The sequence below is a fragment of the Hyaena hyaena genome, unplaced genomic scaffold (genome assembly GCF_003009895.1).
Source record: "Hyaena hyaena isolate Hyena2069 unplaced genomic scaffold, ASM300989v1 scaffold_247, whole genome shotgun sequence".
Taxonomy (NCBI): Eukaryota; Metazoa; Chordata; class Mammalia; order Carnivora; family Hyaenidae; genus Hyaena; species Hyaena hyaena.
Genome location: NW_024080879.1, coordinates 1,012,544 through 1,036,076, shown reverse-complemented (window position 1 = coordinate 1,036,076; position 23,533 = coordinate 1,012,544). Strand labels below are relative to the sequence as shown.

The 23,533-nt window shown below is 37.5% G+C and overlaps 1 protein-coding gene across 1 annotated transcript in view; it reads left to right on the top strand.

The window, feature by feature from the left end:
* The window catches only part of SLC15A5 (solute carrier family 15 member 5), a 75,901-nt gene that overhangs the window by 22,721 nt on the left and 29,647 nt on the right, over positions 1-23,533 (top strand). Inside the window, exons 5-6 of the mRNA XM_039244649.1 lie at positions 4,320-4,506; positions 17,990-18,178. Of these exons, the coding sequence (XP_039100580.1) occupies positions 4,320-4,506; positions 17,990-18,178 (376 nt within the window). The remainder of the gene's footprint in view (positions 1-4,319; positions 4,507-17,989; positions 18,179-23,533) is intronic.

Sequence of the window (23,533 nt, the reverse complement as noted above, 5' to 3'; positions counted from 1 at the left end):
AGGGAGACACAGACTCTGAAACAGGCTCCAGGCTCCAAGCTGGCAGTCAGCACAGAGCCCGACGCGGGGCTCGAACCCACGAACCGCGAGATCATGACCTAAGCGAAAGTCGGACGCTTAACCGACTAAGCCACCCAGGCGCCCCATCACAGGCTCCAGTTTGAAGAGACGGTGGGGTCGGGCAGAGGCATACCCGAGGAGAACCTAGTATGTTGTTTCTCCTGTAAAATGAGAAATGTCTTTCAGAAACTGTGGACACTATTTCAGAGTGCATAGTCACAAGGCATAAGAGAATGCAGGGAAATATGAAATCTATGGGCAATTACTCAATCGTTTTTAGCCAAAGGTTTTGCCCTCCTCCTTCATTAAGCCTTGAAAAGCCAGTACTAACATGTAGCTAACTTGACTGATTGAAGTACCGCCTCCACTGTACTCTTAAGTATATGTACTAATGAGCAAGTGATTCTTTCCCCACCCACCCTTAGTTCCTTGGTGATTCAGTCCCTATGCTGTGGCGAAATGAGAAGAGAAAACAGCAAGTCCAAAGTAAATTTTACAAATATAGGCGATAAAAAAACAATTTTCATGTGATAATGGTCAAAGACTAGCTTACTTATCAAGAAATATAAGTGATTATAAAGCCTTTGAAGAACTTCGGGACTCTATTTGCTGTTAGCCCACAACTCGAAACTTAAATGGCTAATGATGTGAGTTATATTCATAAATCTTAGAGCAATAGAGCCGAAAAGGAACTTAGAGACTAACTTACTCAACTACTTCGTTTGTTGAAGAGGAAACTGATCCTCAGGAAAATTAAGTGATTTTGGAAGGATGGTTAAGTCACACAGTTACCCACAGTGAAAGGAAAAACAAATCTACCTGCTGACTCTTAGTATAATGCTCGCTATAATAGACCCAGGGATCAGCAAACACTGCCTGCCGGTCAAATCTGCCTGCCGCTTTGATTTTATTTTTTTGCATGTCCTGCAAGATAAAATGGTTTTTATATTTTTATATGCTTGAAAAAAAATCAGAAGAAAAAACTGTTTTATGACACATGAAAATTCTATCAAATTCAAAATTCAGGATGAATAAATAAAGTTTTATTGGTACATAGCCATTCTATGCATCCTTATGCATGAAAACAGTGGAGTCCAGTGGTTGCAACAGAATCGGTATGTGGAAATACTTTCTGTCTGGCCCTTTGCAAAAAAGTTTGCCAAAAACCCTTTGCTGTAATCAATGCATGAAAGCTAGGTTGATTTAGTGGATTCAACATTCCTCCTGACTCCACGGTAGTAGCTAGCACAAAAAAGCAAAAGCATTACCAATATATAGAATCATTAATATCATCAGCATCTTAAAATGATAAAATTAATAAGTACAAAACCTTTTATTTTGTACAGCTAGCCTCAAAACTTCTGTGCAATCAGCACAAATTTATCTTTGTAATGCAATGACACTTGATTTTTTTTATTAAATTCGAGCCTTTTCTGCAAACTGCCATAATTTTTTAAATCTGACATGAATTACCATATATTTCAATAAGCCAATTTTTAGCAATCTCACTAAATCCAGCTGCCCCGTTATTGATCACCTATAAGTGTCACAGCTCCTAAAAGATGACATCATAGTATCTCATTCAATCCCCATAGCAAGTTTGCAATGGCTGATATTATGATGCTAAATCTGAGGCTCAGAGACATTAAGCATCTTGCGACTTGCTTACAGTCACCCTACTAAAAATGGCATCTCCACTCAGGGCTGGTACGAACAACCACACTTTGCTATTCCCAACAGTGCCTCTCTTGCAGCCGGGTTAAAAATCCCTGACACAGATCTACAGGTTCCAAAACTATACACAGGAATATTATGCCAGAAAATTTTTTCAAAAAAGTTTAGAATGTACTTCTCAAGGGAGACAGAGGAAACTTCCAATGGGGCAGGCTGAAATTAGATTTTTACCTTCAGATGAAATAACCACCGGCATAAAGGCGATCAAAGTGCCAAGAATAAAACATTCTAGAATTCCATATTTTAAATTTAGTAGCCATTATTGACCTTCAGTTCCAAGACATACATTTAAAATATGTTGATATTAAGGCTGACGATGTTGCCATTTGACATTACTGGCCACTCAAAGGTGAAAATGAATCTCTATTGACAGCAATTATTTCTGAATACTCAGAGGCCTGTATGAAATAAAAGTATTTAAAATTTTAAAAGGGGATGATTTCAGAACTTGAGGCAGAACCAGAAATGATTTCAAGCTTTCACGACACTGGAGCCTTTTTGTAGATTAGGCAATATATTAATATTGCTTCACTAAAGATTAATAGTACATTCGCCACATTATTAAGTTAACAGGTTTCTGTGGCTGTGATTCATGCCGATAATAACTTTATTCCTATTAACAATAATTCTCATTTGAAATCAGTAACAGAAACTCCCAAGCTATGCTGCGAGCCTTTCAGTCTTGGAGCAGATCTGCTGCCAGCACTGTTTTTTTTTTTTTTTTTTTTTTTAATAAAAAACATCATTCATTTTCCTCTGATTGGGGAATACGTGCTTAATAATTTTATTAAACTAGGGCAGCCTAGCTAATTTTTCTCTTCAGTCTTGCCATCTGCATTTAACCAAAGCAATCCTTGTTTATAATCCAGAAGGTCAAATTAAAGATTGGAAGATAAATTATCACCGGGACAAATTTTAGATAGACTGAAAGAATGTCCCTGAAAATACGGGCCATTCTGGGTTCCTGCGTTTAGGCAGTTAACGTTGCAATAGGCTCATTTTATAAGCGGTGGGCTCGTTAACAGCTGTACTTAGGACTCTGTCTCTTCTGCCCTCTCAAATAGTGCAATTGATAAAGGAAAAGGAGTCGGTGAAAGTTTCAAACCGGAAATTAGCATCCAGGTATTTGAGCAGGGCTGTTCTCCCAATAGGGGACAAGGCAGAAATCTTTCTGTAGTGAATGCACCAGCAGAAAAATGGTTTGGAGAATCCATTCCTTAAGAACTAGACTGGGGGTGACTTCTTCTCCAAGCCGCTTAGCAGATTTGTGTTCCACTGGGAATTAAAGAAATACTATGCACTAAGAATGATAATCAGTGATTGCAACAAAATTCACAGCTAGAAAAGCAAAGAGATGCCCTCTTTCCTGTGACATTGTGCTTGTTAACAAGAGGTTGGGAATACATGAAGAGGTTCCAAGTTAGGCTTAGGCTTTCAATATTAGGGTTATTTTTTTTAAGTTTAATGTTTATTTATTTTTGAAAGAGAGGTAGACAGACAGAGACAGAGCTTGAGCTTGAGTCTGTCAGAAATAGAAGGAGACACAGAATCTGAAGCAGGCTCCAGGCTCTGAGCTGCCAGCACAGAACTCCCCTGGGGCTTACACAAGATCATGACCTGAGCCCAAGTCCAATGCTTAACCCCAGAGTTATTTTAAAGATGAAGAAATCCTGACACTACGCTGAGTGTTCGGGATGGGGCAGAAGTTTTCTTTGCTTTTTCTTTTTGGTTTTTGGGAGGTTTTGTTTGTTCTTCCATTTCTTATCTGCTGGTTTATTACACAGACCTTTTTCACGCAGCTCCCTCTGTGGTCCACCAGTGTCACACGCTTAGTTTAAAACAAGTGTGTAAACACAAGTATATATTTTTTCTCTTTTTTTGTGTGTGTTACTTGGCTCATTTTAGAAGGCAGATATGCTCACCACTATGCCACCAACGCTACTCACTTGGCTCATTTTAGAAGTGAGGCCAATCCTACGAGCTCACAAAGACAGCCTGCTAGAAGTGCTGTGTTTCTACCCTGGGCCACTCTTCTTAGGAAAAATCATTCCTGTCTATTTAGCCACCAAACTAGAGGCTACTTGAAGGATTTTTTTTTCTAGCCCTCAGTATTTTTCATCAGGGTAAAAATAACATCCTTAACACTTGCTACTGGTTTTTGATTTATTGTTTGGGGAAAAAGCCCAGTTGCTTATATGCAAGATATATATCTTTGATAAGTTATTTGATTTCTTATGTGTCCTCCTAAGCACAAAATTAGGGCCACCTTTACTCTCCATAGGAAAAGTAAGACGTTAGGCTGGAGGACAAAAGATTTCTCCATAAAGAATCAGTAGTATTATCAACGGACTAAACAGATCTCATACTGCCTTTTGTCAGCTCATAATCGGGACATTGCAGATCTGGGGACATCCAGCTCATCTGTCACAGAGTACATGTAAGGGGCAAGGACATCACCTGCAGGATGCTGTCTCCAAAGTTAAGCCACTTTCTTAATGCCTGGCTGTTTTTCCCCTCAAATACAGATTCCTTCAGGATATTATGTGCAGACCATGAACTCCAACCTGAATGTGGATGGATTTCTCCTACCAATTGCAGTCATGAATGTCGTCAGCATCCTACCACTACTAATTCTGGCTCCTTTTATGGAGTATTTCAGCACCTGCCTCTTTCCCTCTAAGAGAGATGGATCATTTCTGTTGGCATGCATCAGTAAGTACAACGGACCATCTCAGGTGCATTGTTTGCAACTTTTTAAAACAAACAACACTCTGCTAAGGTCTGAGCTAGCTGTATGTTGTGGAGTAGAGACCGATGTTGACAAGCTGGGAGGAAAGTGAATGCAAGAGTCATAACCTGCAGCTCCTTAAGTCTCTCTGCAGACATCAGTGCCCCAATTTCTTCGCATCCTTTTATGCCTCCTCAGAGGCCACTGCCGATGCAAAGACGCGGTGAAACTTCCAGCGGCCTATATCTTTCCCCACATGAGGCGGTCTTTACTCCTAAATCAGTGTTGACTATGTTTTTTAAAACTTAACACAAGAAAGGGTGCCTGGGTGGCTCAGTCATGTAAGTGTCCGACTCTTGAATTTGGTTCAGGTCATAATCTCACAGTTCATGAGTTCCGGCCCTGCACTGGGTTCTCTGGTGTCAGCACAAAGCAGATCCTGCTTTGGATCTTCTGACCCCTTCTCTCTTTGCCCCTCACATGCTCATGCTCTCTCACCCTCTCTCTCTCTCTCTCTCTGTCTCTCTCTCAAAAATAAACCATTAAAGTAATTAATTAATTAACAAACAAGCATAAAAAATTAACACAGGTAATGAAACCCCAAGATAATGTCTGGCTATACTTGGGAGGCATTAGCCTCTGAATCAGTAGCAAAACTTCTTAAAGATTAGGACTGTGACTCACAGCTTCTCATAGCACTTACTCAAATAGTAAGGTAGCTAGCAATAATTTTTAAACATTTGTTTCCAGCTTTGTTGATCTTCCAGCTTAATTGACATATAAGATTGTGTAAATTTGAGGGGTGCAATGTAACGATTTGATACATGGATATATTGCAAAGTGTTTACCACGATAAGGTTAGTTAACTCATCCTTTACCTCACATCACTGGTGCTTTCTTGTTGTTATGGTGAGAACGCTAAAGCTCCACTCTCGTTTCTTAAAGTGTAAAAATTAGGTCACCTTATTCAGAACACAGTCAGTAGATCCATAAAATAAAATGACTCCGACTGCAGTGGGAGAAAAGGAACTGAAGTCCATTTCGATCACACTCTCCCCTGCCTCGCTGTGGTCCCCCAGGCACCGCCGTGAAACAGGACTGGGACAGCAAAACCAGGCTCCACCCCAGACTGGGAGATCTGGGTCTCAGCCCCTGCTCTGTGGCTAAGCTAGAGGTGGGCGACCTTGAAAACCCACTTAGCCTTCCTTCTTCTCTAGTTCACTTTCTTTTGTTCACTGAGGGGCATAGCCTCCATAAATTTGGGGTCCCTTTGTTCTGGAAGACTTTCAAAATCACTCTGATGATAACAGTGTCCGAAGCATACTCCTGACACATCGGGAAAGTTCTGTAAATGTGAACGAGTAAGGAGTCATCATGTGTAGGGCACAGCTCTAATTGGTGGGGATAAACAGAAAGCAAAGGCAGTTGAAATGCTTAAGAAATATCATGTAATGGTAACCTAATGTCTTAGTGTCTACTTGAGTAATAACTCCGTTGAAATCGTCAGGGTCAGGCATCTGGAAGAGTCTCTTCTCTTGGTTAACCTATTTTTATTCATGATTCTTCCTTTTCACAGATCAGAGGAGACCATGCAGCCTTTTAGTAATCCGATATTATTCTTTTGGCTGTTTTTCTGTTTGTAGAAGTTACTTTTAGGGAGCGTGTTTCTTGTTATTTACCAAAGCCATCGACAAGATCACTTTAGATCACATGACAGGGTGGATTCGTAATTTACCTTGGTTTATTGTGTTATCTCCAGCTATAGAGGCCTTTAGCAAATAACCTTTTTTGATTTAGTTCTTAAGAGACTAACCTTAACATTATTTATTGTAATAGGTTTAGACAAACTATACATCTGAATAGGTTTTGGCAATCCTTAAATCTTAAAAAGTGCTTTTTGGTCTGCCAATGTGGAAATTTCAAAACCAGTATTTAGTGAAAGCCCAACATTGTTTCAAGACAAAAACAAAAAGCAAGACATTGTACATACCCTCAGCAAGTACACTGTTAAAATAGAATGAATGCAAGACAAAATGGGGATAAATTTATATTGCAACATGCCAAAAACTTTGGCAGTCTTGTCTCATATAATGTAAAACCAGTCTGGGCTCCTAAGTTATGCTTAATTACTAATTTTTTAAAAATTGGGCCATTTTAGGAAGATATGTTATACAACAGGGCTAAACGACCTACATTAGAAGTCCTTCCTAAAAGTAAGATATCTTAAGTTCATTTTAAATATGAGCAAATTTCTCTTGAACAATTCTCTACTCTTGCATATTTAATCATGTCTATTCTTTAAAAGGGATATGTTTTTTATGGATGGAGGAAAGTTAGGCAGAGTTATCTAACATATCTCATATATGTGAACTAAATATTCCCCTTCAAGATTGGTAACAGACTTGTTGGATGGGGAAAAAGGACAAACTAGACTCATTTAAAAAAAAACTGAGTTATGTTCCTTTGAGTACAGAATACTGAATTCAGTTGTTTCTAAGCCAGGCTCCATTCATTTGTTCATTTACATACTTGTTCATTTATTTGCATAATATTTTGCTATGGGAGTATAAAAAAAGTGTGATGATATGCATTTTTTAAAACTAGATGTTTGCTGAAGTTCTCCATATTTCTGCTTATGATTATGGAAGATTAACAAGTTTTATCAGGGCATACAAGCACAAGCTAGGGTACACTTTTTGTGGTGATGTACGTAACTGAATTAGTGTAATATTAACATTTCCTTTCACTTTGAACCCAAGTTCCTTGAAAATGTGAGTGAGGCATATAAGTACATCCATTGTGAACAAATATTTATGAGTTCCTAATTTGAACCTAGGCACTTCCTATACACATCCCATTTAGCCTCATAATAAACGGCCATTTAATAAATCAAGGGTCTCAAAGAAAGTAAGTGCCATTGAATTCAGGTCTTCTAATTCTAAGGCCATTGCAATATTATTATTATTATTGTTATTCTGCTTATAAGCTATAAATAACTGCGAGATTCTAGCAGTTACATTACCGTTGTTAATTTGGAATCCTTAGTGCTATTTCTAATTAAGGCTATGATCTGAATGAAAAAAAATCCTTTCGTCACTAAAACGGGCAGGTACTGCTTAGACCCCCAACCCTCTTCCACATCCAGTCATTCCCCCTGCAGGGGCTGTCATACTTAAAGAGGCAGATGGTGCAGACAGAGAGTCCAGATGCCTTGTGTTTGACATGGATCATCACAGCCCCGGACAAGGGTGAGGTATGGGCAAATCTCAGTTGGTCAAACTAGAAATTTAATAAAGGAAGAAAATAAACTTACTTTCTCGATCTAGCTCATACACAATGCAATGTAAGAAGGGTTTCCGATTCAAGATACAACGGTCTTGAGTTTATCACCTAAAGAAATCAAAAAGTATATCACAGTACTAACTATAAAAAATCTCCAACCCTTCCTGAACTGTGAAAGGCAAAGGCTTGACGTGCTCTCAGCTTTATCAAGACTGTATTTTCCTAACATGACATGTGAGCAGATTTATCTGTTTAAAAGTCAACCTTAATTTACCTAAAATCTAAAATCACGGATATTGTGATTTATCCTCCGTCATAATTGGACATACTTCATTTTAGCCTTTTTCAGTTCAAAATGTTTACACTATGAGTATTTCCTTTCCTTAGCATTAATTAAAATCCTGCAGAATGTGGTATTTAGTAGTTAGTGCTGACATACACAAGTATTAATCTGACTAAAATTAGCCTAATTAAGATGGTTATTAAGTCTTACATAAAGCAGAAGTGCACGACACAGTAGGTAGCAATTATCTTGGCTTTTAAATAACATTTAATTTGAAATGTGGATGAAGTATATTCAAATATCTCCCAGACCTTCCTCCTTAAAATAAAAACTTGAAAATTCAAATTTTAACTCCAAGCCTTGATGATACAGGGACAGCCAAGGTTTGGGTCACTTTTTACATAAGCAACGACTCTGTTTGTTCTAATAATTCTCAATCTTTTCTGATTGAGGCCAAAGTGCTAGATAAATTAAAACTTGAGTCAGAAGTCCAATCACTGTCATTGAAACTACATTTGTTTTAGCAAAACCACTTTTTTGTTTTTATAGTTTTAGAACTGATGCATTTTTTTCAAAAAAAGAATCACAGCCCATACCCATGCCATTCTTAGAGGGGGTAAGTAATATCTTCTGCGAAGACAGCAGGTACATATGACAATAAAATTATAGCTGTTTCTGTGAGAGTGGTTTATGGACATCAGTATGTCCTTTCATGAGCACATTTCCTATTCTGGGAATTTGCCAAAATCATGGGTCATGGCTCAATAGAATTTCTTACTCACAGTTGTGGTACATATCAGAGACTCATACATCAGGCTACCCATAAAAAAAAAAAAAAAAAAAAACACCACCCATAGTTTTCTCAGTCAGTGAATTAAACAATAACAGAAGAAACTTAACGTATCTAATTTTTAGTATTAAATTTTGCTTCACTGTGAAATGTCAGTGTTTGAATAAATTCTGATTTTATTTCATTGTTGTCTAATTTGGAAAATTATTATTATTATTATTTTTCTTTTTTACAAATAGTTTATTGTCAAATTAGTTTCCACATAACACTCAGTGCTCATCCCCACAAGTGCCCTCCTCCATGCCCATCCCCCCCTCCCCCCCACATCCATCAGTCCTCAGTTTTTGTCAGCATTCAAGAGTCTCTCATGGTTTCCTCTCTCCCTTTCCCCCACCATTTCCGCCCTTCTTCTCCCCCTTGTTCCTCCGTCAAGTTCCTCCTAATCCTCCTATATGTGCAAACATATGGTATTTGTCCTTCTCTGCCTGACTTATTTCACTCAGCATAACACCCTCAAGGTCCATCCATGTTGCTACACATGGCCAGATTTCATGGTTTCTCATTGCCATGTAGTATTCCATGGTATAGATAAACCACATCTTCTTGATCCATTCATCTGTTGATGGACACTTAGGCTCTTTTAATTTGGAAAATTATTACATGGCAAGATAATAGAATAAGCTAGAAGAGCTTCAAGACTCTTATGGGCCTGTCTACAACCACACAGCCGATATTAAAACCTACATTATTTATCTGAATATAATATCTCCTTTGGAACCATGTGCTTTATCTTATAAATACAGATCTGCTAGAAGTTTAAAATGTGTAGTGTACATTCTGATAAACTGCACTCTGCTTCAGACGAGTTATGATCTCATAGAAGTTAAGAATAAAAATGGAATGGATTAAATTTAGGTTGGAATCAAACTTTGTTTTGAATTTTAAGAAAGCCATTTTTCACTAGCTTCAGAGAGCAGTGGCAAATAAAAAACAAATGTAGTTATCTAGATCCTTCAGGTTAAAATATGTTTTGTCCTAAAATATCTGGGTAAATGAGTTAAATATTTGTGTTTTGCTCAAAATTGTCTGAAGAGTCGTCTCTCATTGGATTTTGCTACATAGTGCTTTATACTAGAGTGCTACTTCTCAAAATTTAACGTGTACTGACATCTCTGAGGGTTCTTATTTAAACACAGATCTGATTCAGTCCTTCTGGGGCAGAGCTTGAGGTGCTGTGTGTCTAGCAAGTTCCCAAGTGATACCTGTGTTCTGGTCAGAGACTACTCTTTGAGTATCAAGGACAGAGAAAGACCAAAAGATTGCTCTGCCAGGCTCCACATACAGGCAGCAGGAGCCCAGGAAAAACTGCCCCAATTTCTCATCAGGTCCGAGGAGGCAATGAAAGCTGATGACTAATCCAGGGCCAAATCTAGCCCAGCATTCGTTTTTACACTGCCTGAAAACTAAGAATTATTTTCACAGATGAACCTTTGCTATTGATCTGATAATAAGAAACAATAACATTGAGAGAGAGAGAGAGAGAGAGAGAGAGAGCATGGAAGGGTCAGAGAGAGAGGGAGAGAGAATCCCAAGCAGGTTTCACTCTGTCAGCACAGAGCCTGATGCGGGGCTCAAACTCACAAACCATGAAATCATGCCCTGAGCTGCAACCAAGAGGCAGATGCTTAATTAACTAAGCAAGCCACCAGGCACCCCAAGAAACAATAACTAAACACCAATTAAGTGAAATTCCATCACCTCCCCAAAAGAATTATTATTTTGAATTTTATCAATAGAAAACTGTAGAAGCATATTCTATCTCTTATTGCATAATTACTTATGTATCTTCAAATTTTTGCCCTTTGTCTCACAAAATCTAAAATGTTTATTATTAGGCCTTTACAGAAAAAAATTGTTGATATCTTGTCTAAACTATTGCCTCTAAAGCTATAAACTTTTCCAAATAAAATATAATCTTTTTTACATAGTACAAGGAGATAACCAAAAAGGGGTATTTAGGGGGCAGACATGATGTTTTTGATCTAGAATACCCTAAATTGGTTAGGATGAAGGGCATCATAGAAGATTCTCAGAGAAAAAAAAAAGAAGATTCTCAGAGAATTCAAATTCTAAAAAAAGAAAGTTTGCAAACTTATTCTTAACCTACCTCAACACTTCCTTTACAGTTCATATGATTATCATGGACAATATAATTTGTGCAATTTGAACAGCTTAATTTTTATGTAATGCTTGAACATAACATGCATTAGTTTGCTATAGCTGCCATAACAAAATACCATAGACTAAGTAGCTTAAATAACAGAAATTTTTTTCTCACAATTCTGGATGGTAAAAGTCCAAAGTCAAGGTGTAGGAAGATTTAGTTTTTCCTGAGGCCTCTTTTCTTGGCTTCTTTCCTCTATAGCACAGACATTGTGTCTTTTCCTTTTCTTCTAAGGACACTAGTCCTGTTTGATTAGGGCCTCACCTTTATGACTTCTTTTAACCTTAACTGCCTCTCTAAAAACCTGTCTTCGACTAGTCACATGGGAGGTTAGGAGTTCAGTAAATGAGTTTTGAAGGAACATAATTCAGTACATGGCAACACCATATATATGTATAAATTCATCTCTGAAATTGAGTTACGTATTATAATGGGCTGGCAGCATTTTTTTCCTGTCTCAGTAATACAGAAAAAAGTGTTTCTTCTTATAGCTGGATTCATCTTTGATTCAGGGAAACATGTAGGTTAGGAAACAAAGAATGCTGAAAGTCTTCTTATAATAGTAAGTATCAGTCTCAGGCTCTGGCTTTTTCCATCATTCAGTCAGGGTTCCCAGAGGCAAATCATTTTCAGATCTTTAGGAGTTGTTTGTCTAAGTTAATATTGCTAAATAATATGATTATAGAAATATTTTTATTTAAATCAGCAATCAGTGTTACACACACACACACACACACACACACCCCTCGTGGCAAAGTCAAAGAATTAAATTGTCTTATATAAACATTTATTTTCTGTACTTAAAAAGTATGTGAGGGGCAGCTGGGTGGCTCAGTCGGTTAAGTGTCCAACTTCAGCTCAGGTCATGATCTTGCGGCTCATGAGTCAGGCCCTACATGGGGCTCTATGCTGACAGCTCAGAGCCTGGAGCCTGCTTCAGATCTTGTGTCCCCCTCTCTGTCTGCCCTTCCCCTGCTCATGCTCTGTCTCTCTGTCTCTCAAAAATAAAATAAAAACCATTGAAAATATTTTTTTAATTATTTGTTTTTTTAAACAGGCTGGACAGGGTCCAGGCTTCAAGCTATCAGCACAGAGCCCAATGCAGGGCTTGCACTCAGGAACTTCGAGATCATGACCTGAGCTGAAGTCAGACACACATCAGTCAGACTGAGTTACCCAGGCACCCAAAAATTGTTTGTCTTTTCATTCTCAAACTGCTCTGGCAATTTCATCATGCCATCACTAACTTTGTCCCAGTGCTAAAAACATATAAGATAATATACCTAAGGCTCCTTTTCCTCAGGTAATCTTCTCACAGACTTCTATGTCCCCGTTCTGTCTTGACTCTGGCCCTGAAGAACAGCTGCATGGTGCTCTTTCTTGTATGATTTCTAATTACCTCTTCTTCTTTCTTGATTTACTTCCTCTTCATTACCATTTATCCTTCAGCAGCTTCCTATGAAAGGGTACATGGGAAGTAAGTTTTCCAAGAATTTATATGGCTGGAAAGCCTTCTTTTTTACCCTTGATTTGTAGGCTCAAAATAATTTTTCTTCAGAATTTTATTTTCTTAAAAATTTTTAAACTTTATTTATGTATTTTGAGAAAGAGAGAGAGGCAGCGAGGGGAGAGAGAGTAACAGGGAGAAAATCCAAGCAGGCTCCACACTGTCAGCACAGAGCCAGACATGAGGTTGGAAACTACGAACTTTGAGATCATGACCTGAACCAAAATCAAGAGTCGGCTGTCCAACTGACTGAGCCACCCAGGCGCCCTTCTTCAGGTTTTTAAAGCTATTGCTCTGATTGTAATTCACACACTTGAACAACTGTTGACAGGCCTGGTGCCCTTCTGATGCCCTTTCCTGTGTTTATGACCTCTTTTCCTAAGTGGGGTGTTCTTTCAGGGATATTCCAAGATGCCATGTTATTGTGCCCTGGTAAAGCTGTTTTTAACTACTGCACTATTCACCAGGTATTCTCATTGTTCTCTCAATCAGAGAAATTTTCTTCTATTTTTAAAATAGAATTTTCTCTCCTTCATTTTCTCTGTATTTTTGTTTTCAACTCCTATTGATTACAATAGGGGTTGGATCCTCCTAAAATAACCCAGTATGTCTCTTTAAAAAAAACAAAACTTTGAGGTACAATTGACCCACAAAAGCTGTACATATGTAATGTAAAGAACTTGATGAGTTTGGACTTTTTCTATGTTTACTTTAGAGAAGTGTCTAATCAGTTCCTTTGCCCATTTTTTACTCAGATTATTTGAATTTTTTGACATTGAGCTGTAGAAGTTCTCTATACCTTTTGGGTATGAACTCTTTATCAGATATATGGTTTGCAAACACTTTCGCCCTGTTTATAGATTTCCATTTCATTTTGTTTCCTTTGTTATGCAAAAGCTTTTTCATTTGATGTAGTCCCATTTGTCAATTTTTGCTTTTTTTTTTTTTTGCCTTGTGGTTTTTTTTGCCATGTCAAAGAAATCACCAAGACCATTGCTTTTCCTCTATATTTTCTACTAGGAGTTTTACAGCTGCAGGTCTTATGTTTAAGTCTAACCCATTTTCAGTTAATTTTTTTTGTATGGTACAACATAAAGGTTCAATTTCACTTTTTTTTTTTTTTTTGCATGTGGATATTCTGTTTTCCCAATTCCACATGAGACTATCTTACCCTCATTGTGTATTCCTGACACCTTTATCAAAGATCAGATAATCATATATGCATGGGGTTATTTCTGGGCTCTCTATTTTGTTCTGTTGGTCTATATGTCTGTTTTTATACTACCATACTGCTTTGGTTACTGTACATTTGTAGTATATTTCAAAATCAAGAAACATGAGGCCTCCAACGTAGTTTTTGCTTAAAATTGTTTTGGCTATTTGGGATCTTTTGTGGTTTCAAATGAATTTTAGGATTGTTGACATTGGTATCTATCAAAAAATGTCAGTGGAATTTTAATAGAGATTGAATTGAATCTGTAGGTCACTGTAGGTAATATGGATATTTTAACAGTATTAATTCTTCCAATCCATGAACATATTATGTCTTTCTATTTATTTATACCTACTTTAATTTTTTTGATCCATGTTTAGGAGCTTTCAGCGTATAAGCCTTTTGTCACTTTGGTTATATTTGCTCCAAGGTATTTTATTCTTTTTGTTGTTATTGTAAATGGGATCATTCTCTTAATTTCTTTCTTTCTTTCTTTTTTTTTTTATTTTAGAGACAGAGAATGTGTGAGTGGAGGAGAGGGGAAGAGGGAGAGAGAAACAAAGAGAGAGAGAAAGAGAGAGAGAGAGACAGAATCCCATGCAGGTTCCATGTTCAGTGCAGAGCCAGACATGGGGCTCAATTCCACAACCCTGGGTTCATGATCTGAGCCAAAATCAAGAGTCAGATGCTCAACCTACTGAGACACCCAGACACCCCACTTAATTTCTTTCTCAAATAGTTTATTGTATAGTGTGTAGAAACACAAGTGATTTTTTTATGTTGATTTTGTATCCTGACACTTTACTGAACTTGTTGGTTAATTCTAACAATTTTTGTGTGTGTGTTCTTTAGTATTTTCTACATATGATATCAAGTAAATTATATATTTTTTTACTGCTTTGGATGCCTTTTATTTCTTCTTTTTGCCTAATTGTTCTGGCTAGGATTTTCAGTAATATATTGAATACCAATGGTGAGAGTGGGCAGGTAAACAGTAAGAAAAAAATGTTTCAGATGGAGTGAAGAGCAAAGGAAAAGCTCTAAAATGGAAAAGAGTTTAAGATAGTCAAGAACAACAAATGTGGCTGAAAAATGGTCAGAGAGGAGAAAGTAGCAAGCAGTTAGAGTGAAGTGATAAGCATTGCAAAGATTATAAAGGCCATGTTAAAGATTTGGGATTTCATCTTAACTGTATAGAAACCTATAGAAGGAACTGAAGCTGGAGATTAACACTGAATTTGCATGTATATAAGATCACCCATGCTTAATAGATTACAGGTGGACAAAAACGAAAACAGGAAGACCATTAAACATGCCATTGCATACAGTCTGGTTTAAAACTAATAATTAATTGGACTACAATGATGACAGTGGCTAGGAAAACAAGCAGGTTCATTCACAATACATTTTCAAATAGAATCTGGATAACTTAATGATATATTTGGAGACAGGAGAAAATACAGAGAGTCCCAAATTTCTGCCTTGAGTGCAGGAAGGTACCAGAGGAGATGAGGAAGAATGAAGGAGAAGTAGGGGGAAGATCAAAAGTTTGTTTTGTGTAACCTCCTCTTTGGAAACTTCCCTTAGAGATTACCCAGCTTTCTAACCTTTCTTTCAGTGACTTTAGCTGTTTTTCAGGCACCCAAATGCAAATATATCTAAAGGCATTGCTTAGATGTTCTCTTCCCATCTTTTAGTTTCACCTGACTTTAAATTTCAATTCCATGTTGATGATTCATTAATCTTTAGCTTTTGACTCAACTAGTCTTCTGACCTGTGATTCACATTTTCAATTGTTTTCTGAGCACTCTTGTTTAAATTATTTCTTTGTACCTCTAACTCAAAATCAAATACGTTTTATGCCTATCTATCATGGATCTTATTTATATTATTGGCACTACTATCTTTCCAGTCCCCTGGACTCATATTCAACATTGAATCTGCTTCTTCCTTGCTCTTGTTATGGTTTTGTCAGTGGAATCTATTGCATCTTTTGTTATTATTCTCAATGTTTTTCAGTGTTTCCAGGAAGTGGGAGCCCTGATTGTAACTCAAGCCCCTGCTATAGTTTATCAAGATGATTCTTTAAACTTCCTATCTTATGCCTCCACTATCTCTCCCATTCTATGAACTAGCATGTAGACTTTCTCATTTTTTTATAGTTTTATTTTTGAGACAGAGAGAGAGACAGAGCATGAGTGGGGGAGGGGCAGAGAGAGAGGGAGACACAGAATCCGAAACAGGCTCCAGGCTCTGAGCTGCCGCCACAGAACTTGCCTCGGGGCTTGAATCAACAAACCGTGAGATCATGATCTGAGCTGAGGTCAGACGTTTAACTGACTGAGCCACCCAGACGCCCCTAGACTTCAGAGTAATCGTCCCAAATGACAGTTCTAATCATTTCACTTGTGTCTCATATCTTCAATGATTTCCTTATCTTCAGAGCAATTTACAAATTCCTTGAAAATATATTTAATGCCTCTTATGATGTGACCCCAGTCTACTTGTCCCTTGATTCCCAAATAACTTGTTTGTCACTATTCTGAAAATCTGACCCTTTCACAACTCTGTGCTTTTGCTTATGCCAGTGATGTTCCCATCACCTCTTCATATGAATGCCTTTCTTTCTTTAACGCATAAAATTATTTCTCTCACCTCCCCAACTAGAAAGAAGTTCTTTTTACATTCCCCAATAGAATATGGGTCTGCAATGACTAAGAACAGATATTTTCTCATCTTGTATCCTCCACTGTGCCTAATATATTGCCTTGCATATAGCAAGAAGAGAGTAAATGCTAAATTGAATTGACGTATTAGCTCTTTTTCCGAAGAGTTTGTAATGTGCCAAGTAACCTAAATAAATGCAGTTATGTGGTGAATGTGATCTGAAAAGTAGATAATACTGAAATTCAGACTTTTTATATGAGCTGTTTAAAGAACCAAAGCTCTACTTCACAATGAATGGGCCTTTATGGAACTTAATTTAAAATAAAAATAAATTTAAAATTCCTCAAATTTTTTGTTATTTAGACTTTACACCTTCTATTTCTCAGGGACTCAGTAAAGAGCAGACTTTATGGATACATTTAAATGCTGAGATATAATCAAAAAAATTTACCTACCAGTTTCTCTATCAACCAAAACAAACACAAAGTTATTTAAACATTTGATTGATTTTTTTTGAATTGAAAGCTTTGCCTTATATGAAATTTTATGCAAGTTAGCAAAATGTGACTATCTCTAAATTTCAAGTAAATTCCATCAAGCTAAAGTTTGCCTCTGCTCTAACGATGGGATTAAGTCCAGTAATATGAATGATAAATTGAGAAATGGAATGGTTGCAGTGGATATAAACTGTAACCAAATTGTAACAGAATCCCTACTCATTTTCGACGAAAATTGTATAGATAATTCTTCGAGAGTAAAAGGAAAAAAAGAGCTAGACTACTTTGTGAATAATTGCTTCCATTTATACTCTTTACCTAGCTAATTCACCTTTACTATCTCTTTCTCTAAACAACAGTTTCTAGTCTTTAATTCTCTAATGGATGCTTTACTTTGTCTGTAAGGATTACAGAAATGTCAAAAAACTGGGGACTGATAATACTTATAGATTATTTCAAAACCATTTTTTAAATGATTCAATCCTTAGGAAGTGATAATTTTATTTTAGATTTTCTCCCAACTATTTTTGATTCATATAAACTTTAAAAAGTCATCAAAACCAATCTATCTTACCTGAGGACAGAAATTCAAAACTATTGCTTTATCTTTAATAATTGCTGCATATTGCTACCTGGAGCTGTTATAATAATACCAATACAGTCTCTTCCTTAAATCTCATCATTGTCCTTCAAAGTCAGCACCATTAACTAACCCCATCTTAGAGCTGAAGAAAGTGATAATGAGGTTAAATAACTTTCCTGAGGCCTCTAAGCGGTAATTCAGGAAATAGGGAGTCAAAGCAGCTGTTTTTGAAAGACCAAAATATAGTCACAGTATAGTCAACACAGTTAGCAGGCATCTGGATATTCCCTGCACAAAAGATGTTGAGAAAATAAGATATCCTAATGTCAATGTGTAAGAAATGCTATGGCCTCTACACTGATCTGGGACTCCTTCATTCTTTGTTTTTTGTGTTTTCTTTGCCTGCATGATTTTCCTTCAGTCGCTGGAAATCTTTCTGCTGCATTATCTGTGATGGTAGCTGGCTTCTTTGAAATGTACAGAAAACACTTCTCTCCCATGGAGCAGCCTCTTTCAGGAAAAGTTCTCACCGTTTCTTCCATGCCTTGTTTTCACCTCGTTCTTCAGTACATTTTACTTGGAGTGGCTGAAACACTGGTCAACCCAGCCTGTGAGTAAAGATTGCATCACCTAATGTAAGAATACCCTGAGTCTTTACGCAGAACACATCACCTCAAGGGGTTGGCAACCTATTCACTCCATGGAGATATCCCATAATGCGTCAAGACAAGTCTATTAATGACATTCATTTTTTTTAACAAATATCTTTTTAATGTTTATTTATTTATTTTAGAGAGAGAGAGCATGCAAGTGGGGGAAGGACAGAGAGCGAGGGAGTGAATCCCAAGCAGGCTCCATGCTGTCAGCGCACAGCCCAACAAGGGGCTCAAATTCATGATCTGAGAGATCATAACCTGAGCTGAAATCAAGAGTCTATACTTAACCAACTGAGCCACTATGAACCCCTTATTACTCTCATGTTTTTTAAAAAAATGTTTAATTTCACTTCATTCCTCTGCCAGATACAGAACAAGTATTAGTTCTACCTGAATGTAGATGGAATAAAAGATTTATAAACTTAGTTGAAGGCAGTAGATATTTGGTCAGATACAAACAGGAGGAAAAAACTGCTAAAACCTAGAAGTCCAATACACTCAGATGAAAACTCTCCTCTTCCGGACATCCAGATGGCCAACAGACACATGAAACGATGCTCAGCATCCCTACTCATCAGGGAAATACAAATCAAAACCACACTGAGATACCACCTCACGCCAGTCAGAGTGGCTAAATTGAGCAAATCAGAGAACTCTAGATGCTGGCGAGGATGTGGAGAAACGGGCACCCTCCTACACTGTTGGTGGGAATGTAAACTGGTTCAGCCCCTCTGGAAAACAGTGTGGAGGTTCCTCAGGAAACTAACAATAGAACTCCCTTATGACCCAGCAATAGCACTGCTAGGAATTGACCCAAAGGATACAGAAATGCTGAGGCATAGGAGCACATGTACCCCAATGTTCATAGCAGCACTCTCCACAATAGCTAAAACATGGAAAGAGCCTAAGTGTCCATCAACAGATGAATGGATCAAGAAGATGTGGTTTATCTATACCATGGAATACTACATGGCAATGAGAAACAATGAAATCTGGCCATGTGTAGCACCATGGATGGACCTTGAGGGTGTTATGCTGAGCGAAATAAGTCAGGCAGAGAAGGACAAATATCATATGTTTGCATGTATAGGAGGATTAGGAGCAACTTGACGGAGGAACAAGGGGGAGAAGAAGGGCGGAAATGGTGGGGGAAAGGGAGAGAGGCAAACCATGAGAGACTCTTGAATGCTGACAAAAACTGAGGACCGATGGATGTGGGGGGGATGGGGGGATGGGCATGGAGGAGGGCACTTTGGGGATGAGCACTGAGTGTTATGTAGAAACTAATTTGACAATAAACTATTTGTAAAAAAAAAAAAAAAAAAAAAGAAAACTCTCCTCTTCCATCTTTCTTCTCCCCACCTCCTCCCTTCTCACCCATAGAAAACTCACATATATACTCCTTCCAGAAATGACACTTATAATGTACTTCGAGAGTATATAAACATGCAAATGAAATGAAAATTTGAGCAAATTTTCCAGATAACTCAATGTCTTTAAATTAAGGTTCACTAAATTAAGTGTGATCACTAGTGGTTCATAAGATGGGTTCAGAGTAACTTTATTAAATATCAAGGGTTTTCTGGGTTATCTAGATTGCTGGTATTAATTAAACTAGCCACTTTAAAATTCATCAAGGTATTTCAGTGACTTCTTGCAATACAGCAGTGTGTGTGTGTGTGTGTGTGTATTTATCAGTGTAATCTATTGCAATTATTTTTTACCTTCTTTTTATTTCCCTGTAGTGGGAGCCGTGATTATAACCCAAATCCCCATTTTACTTTACAAAGATTATTTTTTAACTTCCTATCTTCCTACCTCCCCTATCTCTCCCATTCATTCAACCAGCACATGACCTTTAGAGTAATCATCTTAAATGATAGTTCTGACAATTTCACCTGTCTAAAATCTTTAATTATTCTATTATCTTCAGTTATTACAAATTCCTTAAATATACATATTTAATAAAGATATACGCATGTATGCACACATACACATACATATACCCAAGCAATTCACTGAAAGGGTAATAAAAATAAAATCAATTAATAAAGTTTGTGTAAGATGTGAAAGCGATTTGGCTGTCTCATGTGTCACCCCATTGATCGCCAGGGTTTATTCAGCTCATCTGGTTGGCTAGGCATGTGTCCCCTTCTTCCCTCACTGAATGTGCTTTCCTCTCAGAGCTGCACACTTGGTCGAAGATGACTTTCCCCACAGAAGAGAAATATGTTTTGGTCAGGGGTATATGAGTGGGCTACATTCCCCTGCTAGGACCTCCAAACAAGGTCTCAGGGTCCATTTGTAGGAGAATGTAGGGTAGTCAAGCTTCCAAGACCCCAGACACATTCAAATGAGCCACTGCATGTGGCATTCTGCTGAAAGAAAGAAAGAAAGAAAGTTAGTTTGTGGAATCTTAATCATATATGTGTATTACACTTCTTTTTATAATTTTAAATCATTCCAGTCAATACATTTTATATAAATAAATTATTTTGTGAGAGTCTGTGTGGTGGTGAGGAATAATCCAAGCTTAGTTATATTTTGAAGAAGGAACAAATGTTATGAGAGAAAAAGAAGAAGTAACAATGACGTGAAAGTTTGTGGCCAGAGCATCTGGAAGGATGGATTTGCCATCTACAGAGAGACAAAAGGCTACAGGTGGAACAAGCTTTGGGGAGATCACCAGCTTAGCTCTGGACATGAATAAGATGTCAGATAGAGGTGACAAATAGGGAATTGGGTGTCCAGGTTTGTACTTTGGTATTGAGCTAGGGACATATGCAAAATTGAGATTCATAAGCATATCAGTGGTATTTAACTGATATTACCAAAAGAGTCAGGATACATTGGGGGTCAGTATAGGCAAGAAAGAGGATTCAAGAACTCATTCCTGAAGCCATTCATCATTAAGATTTTAGGAAACAAGGAATTTGCAAAGAAGAGAGAAAAGAAGTGACAAGGAAGAAAAGGGCAAAACCAAGAAAGCAATATCTTAGAAATCAATTGAAGAAAAGATATCAAAGAAGGACTGATCAGCTGTATCAAATGCTGCTAAGACATCAGACAAGATGAGAAGAATAGACAATCAGATTGAGGAATTCGTGAGTTATTGGTAGTTTGGAAAAGAGCTTTTTTATGTGTAACATAGGAATGTACAAAAGCCTGTTTAGAAGGAGTATAAAGGATAATAGGGAGATGATTAAAGTTTTGTATTATAACTTAAAGTCTGGAATTGTGATGCCTCCAGCTTTGGTTTTCTTTCTCAACCTTACTTTGACTATTTCAGTCCTTTTGTGGTTCCATACAAATTTTAGGATTGTTTGTTCTGGGTCTGCGAAGAATGCTGGTGTTATTTTGATAGTGATTGCACTGAATGTGTAGATTGCTTTGGTACTTGCACAAAAACAGACACATAGATCAGTGGAACAGAATAGAGAACCCAGAAATGGATCCACAAATGTATGGCCAACTAATCTTCAACAAAGCAGGAAAGAGTATCCAAAAGAAAAAAGGCAGTCTCTTCAGCAAATGGTGCTGGGAAAACTGGACAGTGACATGCAGAAGAATGAAACTGGATGACTTTCTTACACCATTCACAAAAAAAAAAAAAAAAAAAAAAAATCCAAAGTGGATGAAAGACCTAAATGTGAAACAAGAGGAGAAAAAGGCAGTAATCTCTTTGACCTTGGCCCCAGCAAGTATGTATTAGACATGTCTCCTGAGGCAAGGGAAATAAAAGCAAAAAATGAGCTATTGGGACCCCATCAAGATAAAAAGCTCTGCACAGCAAAGGAAACAATCAACAAAACTAAAAGGCACCCGATGGAAAGGGAGAAGGTATTTGCAAATGACATATTGGATAAGGGGTTAGTATCCAAAATCTATAAAGAACCTATCAAACTCAACCCCCCCCCAAAAAAACCCACCAATAATTCAGTGAAGAAATGGGCAGAAGACATAAATAGACACTTTTCCAAAGAAGACATCCAGATGGCTAACAGACACAACAAAAGAAGCTCAACATCACTCATCATCAAAGAAATACAAATCAAAACCACAATGAGCTACCACCTCACACCTGTCAGAATGTCTAACAACAGATGTTGGCAAGGATGCAGAAGGAAGGGGAATGCAAACTGGTGTATCCAGTCTAGAAAACAGTATGAAGCTTCCTCAAAAAATTAAAGATAGAACTACCTTATGATGCAGAACTGCACTACTAGGTATTTATTCAAAGAATAAAACTGCTCATGCAAAGGGACACATGCACCTCAATGTTTATAGCAGCACTATCAACAATAGGCAAATTATGGAAAGAACTCAAATGTGCATTGACTGATGAATGGGTAAAAAACGACGTGGTATATACATACAATGAGATACTACGAAGTGTTCAAAAAGAATGGAAGCTTGCCATTTGCAATAAAGTGGATAGAACTAGGGTATATTATGCTAAGTGAAATAAGTCAGTCAAAGAAAGACAAATATCATATGATTTCACTCATATATGGAATTTAGGAGACACAACAGATGAACATATGGAAAGAAAAGGAAAAATAAGATGAAAACAGAGAGGAAGGCAAACCATGAGAGACTCTTAAATACAGAGCATGAACTGAGGGTTGCTGGAGGGAAGGTCGGGGGAATGGGTTAAATGGGTGACGGTCATTAAGGAGGGCACTTGTTGCTACATGTAAGTGAAGAATCATTGGGTTCTACTAAAAACCAATACTACACTGTATGTTAACTAACTTGAATTTATATAAAGAAACTGAAAAAAATGAATAAAGGATAATGGGAAAAGAACTGTAGATAATTCATTTGAAGAATTTTGCTGCAAAAGAGAGAAAAGAAATGGAATGGTATGGGGTTAAGAGGGGCGCCTGGGTGGCTCAGTCAGTTGAGCGTCCAACTTCGGCTCAGGTCATGATCTCATGGTTCGTGGGTTCAAGCCCTATGTCAGGCTCTATGCTGACAGCTCAGAGCCTGGAGTCTGTCTTCAGATTCTGTGTCTCTCTCTTTTTCTGACCCTACTTTGCTCATGCTGTCTCTCTCTCTCAAAAATAAATAAAACATTAAAAAATTTTTAAAATAAAGAATAAGGTTAAGAAACCATTGTTTATATGTATTTAAGGAAGGAAAGATAACGGCATCGTACAGCATGTTGGTGGGAATGATTCAAGAGGGGAAATTGCTGGTATTTGGGACGGGGAAATACTGGAAGGAGCGCGGTTGAGATCTAATTTACAAGTTGAGAATGTGGAAAGGATAATTCATCAATGGTAACAGTTTAGAGGGCAGAGTAT